This window comes from Poromitra crassiceps (assembly GCF_964638095.1).
Source record: "Poromitra crassiceps genome assembly, chromosome: 2".
NCBI classification, from domain to species: Eukaryota; Metazoa; Chordata; class Actinopteri; order Beryciformes; family Melamphaidae; genus Poromitra; species Poromitra crassiceps.
This window is the reverse complement of record NC_139624.1, coordinates 82,492,018-82,503,379: the sequence shown is the minus strand read 5'-3', so window position 1 is coordinate 82,503,379 and position 11,362 is coordinate 82,492,018. Positions and strand designations below refer to the sequence as shown.

The 11,362-nt window shown below is 43.9% G+C and overlaps 1 protein-coding gene across 1 annotated transcript in view; it reads right to left on the bottom strand.

Annotated features, from left to right (window-relative positions):
• Positions 1–223: 223 nt before the first annotated feature.
• Positions 224–11,362, bottom strand: part of atp8a2 (ATPase phospholipid transporting 8A2) — a gene marked incomplete at both ends in the record, with an annotated part of 11,525 nt that continues 386 nt past the window's right edge. The window contains 13 exons of the mRNA XM_083663259.1: positions 224–326; positions 1,652–1,696; positions 1,987–2,075; positions 2,348–2,425; positions 2,521–2,648; positions 4,171–4,339; positions 4,801–4,912; positions 5,310–5,437; positions 8,366–8,435; positions 8,843–8,916; positions 9,340–9,380; positions 9,650–9,695; positions 9,816–9,914. Of these exons, the coding sequence (XP_083519385.1) occupies positions 224–326; positions 1,652–1,696; positions 1,987–2,075; positions 2,348–2,425; positions 2,521–2,648; positions 4,171–4,339; positions 4,801–4,912; positions 5,310–5,437; positions 8,366–8,435; positions 8,843–8,916; positions 9,340–9,380; positions 9,650–9,695; positions 9,816–9,914 (1,182 nt within the window). The remainder of the gene's footprint in view (positions 327–1,651; positions 1,697–1,986; positions 2,076–2,347; positions 2,426–2,520; positions 2,649–4,170; positions 4,340–4,800; positions 4,913–5,309; positions 5,438–8,365; positions 8,436–8,842; positions 8,917–9,339; positions 9,381–9,649; positions 9,696–9,815; positions 9,915–11,362) is intronic.

Genomic DNA, 11,362 nt, shown 5'->3' with positions numbered 1-11,362 from the left:
GATGATCTGGTCTTCCTCTCTCTCTGGGACCACCGTGTGGCACACTGCCATCATGGTCAGGAACTCACAGATCTGAGGCGAGGTAGGCTGGAAACACACACACACACACACACACACACACACACACACACACACACACACACACGAGAGAACATGGTTATCTACAGCTCACACAGTCCTCCAGTCATTTTGGCCCGAATCAATTTGCTTCAAATGAGGGAATCTAAGAGAAGCATCTCAGAGAACCTACATGGTCCTTCTCGATGTTCTGGATGAGAGCCGGGTCATCGAACTCCGTGGAGTTATTGCTGCTGGACGGCAGATTGCTGCGAGAGAAAGAAACGGCGAAGGTGGGGATGAGAGGAGGAGTTACAGTTTTGTGTGTACATAAAATTCAATATGTTTTTTTTTTTTTTTTTATATACTTTTTATTTAATGCATTTCAGCCAGGCCTGAACTTTGGTCAGGTCAGGCTGGCCCCACATCGGGCTACACACAACATACAACAGACTGTCAACCTTGACAACAACAACAACCACAAAAAGAAAAAGACAGAAAAAGGGGAAAAAGAAAGAAAATAATTATAATAAAAATAAAATAAATAAAATAAAAAATAAATAAAAATAAAGCCATAACAATACAGTATACGTCAGTAAGTTGTAACTGATTGCAAATCATTTATCAGTCCCACCAGGTAGGCACGAGATGGGAAAACCTGGAGGGACTGGTTCACTATACACCGTCGAAACACCTGTCGTCCAACATTTAACACCAGCCCAGACTTTAGTACAAGACTCAGGATATACTCATTAAGTACTATTTACATACATATACATACACATATACACATATATATATATATATATACACCTACATACCTATACATACACCATTACATGTGTACAGGTGTTTTTGAAGCTAGTCTAGCATCAAAATATTAAATGGGAATGCCGCATTGCTGCCCATTTAAAAAATGCACGTAAGTTATTCCTGTGCCCCAGGGCAGTTTAGTCAATACTTGTAAATGGGCACCACTCTTGTCTAAAGCTAGAAACTCGAGAACTAATCCTTTAATTTGTGGGGTATAATCAAGGACTGCTCCATAAACAATGAAGGGGACGCAGACTTTGATTATTATTATTTTTTAATGATTTTTGTGTGAGTTCTTGCTCCCAAATTAGGTTTAAATTCTGATTCATACCCCTTAGTTATGCTAGAATATAAACTCAATTCTGATGTGGCAACATACATAACTTACCAGCACGGCTTCACAAAGTCAGCGAAGCATTCATTGTCTATGGAAGATCTTACATTTACATTACCCTTACAACATTTTACATCTCAGTGACAAATTCAACGGTTTTCTCTCTGATGTCCAGATTTAGGAAACTAGAGTGATGCAAGTTCACAAACATTGACTGAACTGTCCTGGGACACAGAATGAAATAACATATGGGATTTTTTTTTTTAACAATTGTATCTATTATTTTCATTGCTTTTTTGTTGTAAAAACCAAATAATCTGTGTGTTGATGAAAGCCTACTGTATACACTATATTAATTTCCCATAGCATGCAGAGACTAAAATGGAGTAAAGAATGAATTGGAAAGAAAGGAAGGAGTAGCGGAGAGGAGTGGAGAAGGCCACTGACCTGAAGTCCTCCGTCGAACGATCACAGTCAAGATCAGGGAAGTGGCTGCAGTGACCAATGAGGGTGCATTGCAAAGGAATGGCTCAGTTAATGAGTTGATTAGTTCATCATCCAAACAAGCATGCAAGAATTAGATCAATCGCTCAATCAGTAAATCACACAAACTACCAGTCTACTTAGGGTGAATTAAATATTAGCTTGCTCTTTTTTACTAGTTAGTCCTGAACAATTAGTGATGAATTGAGCCTCTGAGGAAAGGTTTCATGTAGGCGTCTCCTTCTACAGGTAGAACTACTAAGAGGTAAGATAGAATGACTAAGAGGGAGACGACTGACCCGTATGTTATTCCGGCAATGGTACACTTCTTAAAGTGCATGACATTACAGGTGAGGGTTCCCGTCTTGTCGGAAAAAAGATACTTCACCTGGGAAAGATAGGGAGACAAGAGGAAAGAAAAGATCAGCTAACAGATGCTAGATATTTGAAAGATAAAACAATCTTCTCTACACCTGCTTTAGTTCAAAGATCACTCTGCATGCTAACTTATAATAAATAATACACAGTGCAATGGTAATTTTGTGTGCGCGGTTCATTTTTCTGGAATTTGACTGGTAAGGACACTGGGATCTTTTAGTTGCATAACCATTGACAGTTCTGATAGGTGGAGAAGAAGAGGGGGGAGGAGCCTGGACTCACCTGGCCCAGTTCTTCGTTGAGATTGGACGTTCGTGCCATGGCTGGTGTGTCTGTCTCTGCGTAGTACATCTCCTCATCCTGACAAATATAAACACACCAACAAGGAGGTCAAGGATATTTGACCGCCTACGTACTGTACATTTGAAAGCGCACGCACGCACAATTGTCCGTACCCAGTTGATGAAGAGGGCCTGTGTGAACTTGACCACCTCCAGAGTGACCAGCAGGCTGATGGGGATCAGGTTGTTGTAGAGGATGATGAACGTCAGCAGGTTGTATGCAAAGTTAGTGGAGATATCACCTGCACATAAACACATGCACGCACGGGGGCACACACACACACGCACACACACACACACACACACACACACACACACACACACACACACACACACACAACTTTACTACATTACTGACCCATAAATTATGTGCTAAGCCTACTTCATCAATTCTCAACAGTGAAATTCTCTGTGCAGGGTTAACTACACTACACCAGTGATTCTCAAAAATATCAAGGACCCCTAATTGAGACCACATCTGGGACACAAACCCCATTTGATGAGATTTTGTCTACCAGGCACAAATCTGAGAATATTTGTATTGTTAGATATTATTTTGTCCAAAATTAAATGACGATCTGTATTGTAGGCAGAGAGATAACAGTCAAACTATGATAAAACATCATACGTTCTACATTCTCTGTGTTAACTTCTTGTAAATGAAATAATGTTGAAGTTTAAAGGGTAACTAACCCCTAAAACACTCTCCCCCCCCCCAGCTTTTAACCAATGTATATTGCTTTTGAGGTGGTGTGTGAAGGATTCTGGTCAAAAGCTCCACATTTGAGACTAAACTGGTAGAATTCTACACACTGTATCATTTTCAGGCAGCGAGAGTGCCCTCTATGGGTTCACACTTTTTGGGGGGTGGCATCGCCGATTTGGTTCACCGTTAACGTCATGGTGAACATCCCCTTTCCCACTCATGTGATCATCAGCTACGCCAGAGAGCCATATAATAGAAAAGTTGCAACATCTCAATTCACTCCAATGGACCCGTTTTTTAGTGAGGATTAAGCAGGGCTGTCCGTTTGTGATGTAATTTTGAAAGGGTAAGACGTTTAAAGAAACAAATTGTATATTATCAGCTTTATTTTATGAATTCAAATGTAGCACGAGCCCCCTTCCTGGCTAATAGAGCTGGGGCAACGCAAGGCGTTGTGGTTAAACATGATCCCCTCTGGTACTGTGGCTAATGCTAGCTATTAGCTGCAACCTAATAGTGAATGGGAGTAAAACGCCACTGAATGACCAGTTTGATATAACTTTCAACCATTTCGAGTCATGCTGTTTCCATACAGGCCATCAGCGTTGGCTAGTTGTTGATATTTATAACAATATTGTAGCTCTAATATAACATTTTTCTTGATGCGGGCAAACTGTCATGGCGCTTTTTCCGGTAAATATTTCTGGTCTGATCGCAGACAAAGAGTATAGTGAGACAAGAGGAGACGCTCTTCTGCTTCTTTCACAACAGTGTGCCTGCAGTCAATTTGCATTGGAACAAACTAGCGGGTGGAATCTGCTGCCTTTCTTTTTTTGATCAAGCAGCATGTCGTTTTGCCAGAAATCTGGGGGGTAAAGTCCCCCTTTAACGATTCGCTGGTGAGCCCCTGGAAGCCCATCAATGACCCCCGGACCCCACGTTGATTATATCTCAATGGTTGAGAACCATTGAACTACACAACAGCACCCCTCAGGTACATTGCTATAGCTCATTACTGTGAAAAAAACTGCAAAGTGTAGTGTGTGTGTGTGTCTCACCAGCGCGTGACAGGTACCAGCAGGCGTCCTCGGTGTGCTGTTTGTTCCAGATGGCGGCGCCCACAGAGCTGATCAGGGCCATGACCAGCAGGATGCAGAAGAGGACCAGAATCTGCATGTTGGTCACCTGCTCCACATTGGAGCGCTTCAGGGGCTTCTTGGTGGAGTTCTGGGAGGGGAGGGGACGGAGAAGAGATAATATAGGTAAGAAACACACTAACCTATGGAGGTGGGAGTTAAAGGAATAGTTTGACTTTGTGTACTGCAGGTCCTTTGGTTTAAAAAACCATCCCCTCACACTCCTTCAAAACACTTGTTTCACAAATTAATTTGCCATATACAATGAAGAATTCAGAGGAATTCATCAAAAACTACCCAAACACTGGAAATAAAAAAAACAAAAGTACTTTTTTCCCTGAACAGGCTCCCAGTACAGAAGACAACAGACATTTTTCTTAAAAGCTTGAACTATCCCTGTGAATTTCACAAGGAAGGAAGGAATAATTCATTCATATTCATTAAATTCATTCATAATTAAATAATACAAAACTTGACTGCTCCAAAATGCCTTTAATATTGATCCATCCTAGTATACCGAATTCAGACAAACAAGACAAGACATTGGGTTACCTGCATAAGTTTGGAGTCATGACCAGTGTAGACTACAATTCCTACAACCCATTGTGTGTTCCTGAGCTGGGCGCCACGCAACAACACCTGGTCTGGACCGAGAGGAACCGGACTGAGCAGGAAAAGAGAGGTGAGAAACAACATAAATATCCTAAAAATAAAGCTAAGTTTGGGTGACCTGCGTCTTTAAAGAACTCATCTGACAAAAAGGTGCCTTCAGGGGGAAACCGTTTCATCACTCTAAACTTGCGAAATAATTTTGTAATATACTTCTTATAGTCATTCAATAAGTGATTGGGACAGAATTAAGCCCCATTTTTGCTTTGTCTCTCGACAGATCTGACGTCAGAAGCGACAGAAAAAAGTGTTGACACGGTACCTTTGGATGAAGTATAAATTTAAAACACTGTGCAACTCCTAGTTCTGTCGAGAGACACTTATCAAAAATGTCGACCACCCTACCATAAATAAAGCTTGATGCATGTTGTGTGTATGTTTGGAAGTCATACTTCTGGTTTTCCAGCCTCAGAGTGCCAGTGAAGTCATACAGGTGTCTGTTGGGACCTTCACACTCCAGACGACCGGACAGCCCCATCAGCTCCTCCAGAGCCTGGAGACCGGCTGTGAGGGAGAGACCCTGGAAACACAAAACCACATCAATTCAAGTTTATTGAGAGCGCTTCTAACCAACGGGCTTGTCACAAAGCACTTCGCAAAAAACAAGAAGCATAAAAACCTAAAAACAAAAGATAGACCGAGCACAACACAAAGTCCAAGAAACAGAAGCTGTTTCTAAACATGCAGTGAACTCCTGCTCTTAACACCTTATGCCAGGATCAGACTACACGATATTTTTTGTCGTTCACGATGTCACCATGTCAGACGAGGCCATCATACTGCCATAAATTCGTGACATGTCTTGGTCGGGAGACTGGCCACACTACAAGTTTATTCTCACTTAACACCGACAGAGCATCGTACGCCACCGTCATCACGTCGTCTGCAGTCGTCAGCGAGTTCACAGGTCGTCGGGGAGGCGGACCTGTGAACGAAATCTCCCAGCATGCAATACATTGACAAGAAATAGCAACCAAATCAGCCTAAATAGGCTAAAGTGGTAGATAGAAATAATGTTTATGTTAGCACTACATGCAATTGTAGAACATTTCAATATTGGACAAAATAAAATATTGAAATCCAAACACAACCCTATGTGAAACATATATGTAATCCTGGTGCTATATATATCCCTTGTAGAATTAACGTTATTTGGATGAGTGACAGCCTCTACTGTGATGCACTGTGATGTCCGCTCCAGCCTCGAATAAGACTTGGCTTACTTCATGTGCACGCCCACTATTTTTTTGCCCGCTGCTGCGAGATGAGAAGGAAGAGAAACGAGCATGCAGCCGACTCTTCTGAGCCCATGTTATTTGTAGTGAGCAATGCCCATTGCCCAGGCGTTTAAACGCAAATTAAAACACCCTGGCCTTTTTATCTCTTTTATTCTTTTGAGCGGAGCGGAGCGGGCGAAATCTGTATCGAGCGGGGAGGCGTTATTTCGAATCGCACATAGGTTACGCAAAAACCACCTGTGCCCGCCTACGCAGCAGTCAAGCGCCGGGATTGGCCAGGAGCAAGTCTTTTCTCTTCTTTTGACAGCTGGAATCTCCCACACCACAAATCGATTTCATCAACCAACTGAATTGCGGACATTGAAATTAATTATAAGTGTATTAACGCCAATGAAAACGTAACACAAGCTTTTAACACACAATCGATTTTTAAACATTTATTTCAAAACATATTGTAAAATTCAGGCCTTGTCAGCGAAGTGACATGTTGTTTAACCTGCAAATGAAAACTATAAGCGGGGAGCGGTCTCCCCAGGACCTGATACCTGTCTTCCGGGGTGTCACACTAGGCGAAACCATGTCCAAAAGACTGACATGCCAGTCTTTTCGTCAGGGCGTCGTGAGGCGTCCTAGACGTCCCGACTGGTCCCGACGCTGGTCTTTGATTATGTCACACTACAAGAGGTGAAGACGGCCGATCGTCGTCCCCGACGGTCATATTCGGGCCCGACGCTGAAAATCTGTCGCGCACGACCAAATCGGTCTAATATCGGGCTGAATTCGTGTAGTCTGAACCAGGCATTAGTCAAACAGGCTGCATGTTTAGAACCAAGTCTCCGTTTTGAGCACACTCCCGTGACTGCGGATCATATCCAGACACCGCTGGCACAGCGGCTCTAGTTTAGCAGGTCCCAGCTTATGCTCCGGCACTGTGGAGCACATACTGTACAAACCATTAAATGTCCCCGTGCTATTTAATAATTTCATGAACGGACGTAGTTACGTGGCTGGATTATTTGGAAGAGAGTCAAATTGGTGAGTAAAGTAGCCTAAAAGTTGAATCGTTTCTTTTCTTCCATCTGCCAGTTTGAAAAGTTAGCAAGGAGATGATAGTCTACTACGCATTAGGCTATTGGGTGATAAGTGCCCGGTATTAACGTTCACGTAGCCTATATTAATTAATCGTTCATGCATTTCAACGAATTAAACGAGTGAGCCTATAGGCTATATTCGCTTTGATCATCAGCCTGACGCAGCGGTGCTGCAGGTGGGAGAGATCAGATGAGAAGCCGCTCACACACTCCTCTCTCCCCTAGCTGGGTTTCCATCCAAAGGTATCGCAACTTTTGATCAAATTTTCAGAAAGTCGGCAAAAGAAAATGCGGTAGGCTATTATGCACGTTTCCACCCACTACCGTTATGCGTAATAGCCTATCAGGAATGGTGAAAAGGAGCAATTAATTGACGTGATTAAAACATCGCAAGACGCCAACGAGGGAAATTAACCCCGTTCTCTGAATAAATGTGAGGTAAAGAGAAAAACTCCTAGCCTGATATTCAGACTGAAGTGGAGGAAATCATGAAGGGAAGCCTGGTGACGGAGAGCGCACTGCTGTCTCCCTCTGCTGAGCTTGGTCTTGCTATGAAAAACATCACATATTTAACGATTCTTGATTATACAGACGTACGTAAACCCCACTCCTCAATACGGCAGCAGCACTGTGCCCCAAACCACGTATGCCAGAGCTTCTCCATTCTGTTTAGAAACGGATGAGGTGGTTTATTGAGTCATGTCTAGCAGGGTACCTGCAGGGGATAGTCAGACCTGATGCTACGGTTGTAGCATGTTGTTGCTGTTTAGAAGTGGCTAGAGTGAGAGTTTGTGTGTTTGTGACTCACATGAGTGGAAAGAACACCAAGGCAGCGTACTCACACATGCACACAAACACAAGCCAATATTTGCGTATTGAAGCTGCCAAGGGCCCACATTTTGTGCCAATATTCAGCATAGTTAAACTTGACCGTTTTTATTGTAAGGGCCCCACACACACACACACACACACACACACACACACACACACACACACACACACACACACACACACACAGTGTACATCCATGCAATGAGAACTTTCACAAACGATGGGAAGTATTCACCAACGTTCTGGTGTTTTCTAAGAGTTCTGCACAGTTTTGTGCCTGTGTCCCACCTGTCTGATCTTCAGGTTGGTCTCTCCGTCCAGGTTGGAGGTCTCTGTGTAACACATGGCCTGGGGCTCGCTGTGGGCCAGAGGCAGGGACACATCAACACAACATCACTGATACTGTCACTCACTACAACACCGTCAAGTGACAACAACAGCCCAATTTCAACATGATGGTTAAACCAGACAGATCTGTCATGCAACTAGTATACCAACAAACTATGATGGGATTAAACAAAATGATCAAATGAGCAGAATACATTGATGGAGGACAGACAACAAACCACAATCCACTGATGGACAAACAAAGACACAAATATATACACACACACACACACACACACACACACACACACACACACACACACACACACACACACACACACACACACACACACACACACACACACACACACACACACACACACACACACACACACACACACACACACACACACACACACACACACACACGAGGCTGACCTGGAGGACACAATAACCATGTCAGCTGGAAGGTGCTGGCCATTGGTCACCTTCACTATGTCTCCTACTGCCACCTTGTGGCCAGGATGCAGTATTGCGACAGCGTGAGGGAGACAAAGAGTGGGAGTAAGGAAAGGTGGGGGGTTAACAGGGGGCAAGGGAATGAAGAGAGAGAGAGGTAAAGAGAGATAGGTAGAGAGAGAGAGAGAGAGAGAGAGAGAGAGAGAGAGAGAGAGAGAGGTAAAGAGAGAGAGAGAGAGAGAGAGAGAGAACAACAGGCAGGTTAATTGGGGAACAGCGGAGTGGCAGCAAAGACAGAGAAAGAGAGAAAAAGTGACAGTGAGCAGCGCATAGCTTGAACTGTTCTGATTGGAGCATAATTAGACACACAGGAAATGACGTGTGTAGATGAGGACGGAGAGACAGAGAGAGCTCTTGACAGCAGTGACGAGTGAGCCAGGCAGCAATAGGGATGCAGTCTGCGATGATAGTGTTACCTGTTTCCAGATGATCGTCTGCCAGGCCCCATTCCGCAGCACTGAGAGACAAGGACAACATAGCCATCAGCCCGCCTATAGAGCAGCTCTCATACAGTATTCATAGCTAGCGACTAAGCTATTGTCTGTGGCTACGTGGCTTGCCCTATAGTGAGTGACAAACAACCGCCGTTCACTCAGCCATGAAAGGTGAACAAAACACAAGTAAAGAGACACAAGGGCACCCATGGAAAAGCGCATACAGTTGATGCGCGCACATACACACGCACACGCACACGCACACACACACACACACACACACGACTATTACCTGTTGTCGTCTTCTTGTTGACAGTGTTGTCTGCCTTGTGCCTTTTCTAGAGGGGATAAGAGGCAGATAAGATACGTTAATCTTTACATTGGCTCATTACAAAATGAGTAAAAGCATCATCCCGCCGCCCGTTCCTCCCGGCAGCAGGGGGCACTGCGATACTCACATAGTCCTCTATGATCTCTTTGATCCCAGCCACGGTGAGGATGAAGATGAGCGGCACGAGAGTGGTGTAGCGACCCGTCGGCGATACGTCAGGGATTTGCTGAGGGCAGACAACAGCGGTGGCACTCAGAAATCATTGTTAAAGGCCAAACCCAATATGTAACCATTTTTTTATAACTGCTTCTGAATCATTTTGATGGTACACTGACTTCTAGTCTCAACACCAGACCCATGAGAGTTCTTACGCTGATACACTACATTACTGCATGCTGCAGATCTCTCTCTGAGGTCTGGGACACTCCTCTCAACAAACTGAGGACAGAGTCTTGGCCAGTGATTGCTTGGTGAGTGGTGGATTCACCATTCACCAATCAGTAACGACTTTGCGATGAGTGGCGGCACGGGAGGCGCAGCCCATTTTTTCCGAACCATTCTCTCATTGGTGCTACGACCTGTCACTCATTCAATTTCAAACCCCCTCTCAAACAGCAGCTGTGGCTGTGGAGTGGCACATACTCATTTATGTAGTATGTGGAGCGCAGCGATTCAATCTGTGCCCCGGTCGCCTGTTACTGCAGTATATAACTTTGAGGCTCCGTCCCGGGGCATCGAGGTTGGCTGGATGTAACTCCCATTTCCTGGTGCAGCTTCTTCATATTAAAAGTTTTCCGCTGACAAACTAACTGGACGCTTTTATTGTGAAGAACTTATACGGATGCAGCGATCTTCAATTGGCGTCTGGGCCATTCGGCTGGCAGCCAAGATCCTTGGCAGATTAAACAAAGATAAAACAGACACTCAAGTTAATATACTTAACATAAACCAATTCAACCTCGAAATAAAAAAAAATATTTAGAGGTTGAATTGGTTTATAGATATCATTTGTTTCTCTAAAGCAGAGGTTTTCAAAGTGGGAGGCGGGCCTCCCCAGGGGGGCTCCAAACACTTTCAAGGGAGGCTCAGTGAATGGGAGTGGAAAAATGATCAAAAGGAGATCCCACACAATAACCTAAATAATGTGTGTGACTCTCAGAGTCAGCAACAAATAAATGCCTTCAGACAGACCTTTTCATGTATTTGATGCAGTCCGAGGGCCGTGCGTAGGCCCACAGTGTCACACTTTGAAAAGCTCTAAAGCAATGTCCCTTATGGTGTAGCAATGTTCAGTTCTTCAGTATGGCAGCTGAAAGGCCTTCGGCTGGGAGCACCAACTGAAGAATTCTGCCAGTGTAGGAAGTGAAATTTTCACTCATGAGTGTATCCCTCTTGAGTTAGCAAGAGTGATTAGCAGCACTATTCTTGAATAAAACAAGTTGACAAAATGACATTTGGGGATATTTGGATCTACCTTTTTCCAGTGAATATAAACAATGTTATAACATTGTTATAAACACTGCAGAGAGGTTAGAAAAGTACAGAGTAGAAACAGAAACGGTAAAATAAGGCTCATGTCGGAATGTACAAACAGGAAAGTAAGTAGCATAGTTAGCATTGTGTAATTACAACTTCCGGCAGCAGAGGCCACTGTTGGTGCTGCTCAGCAGATTT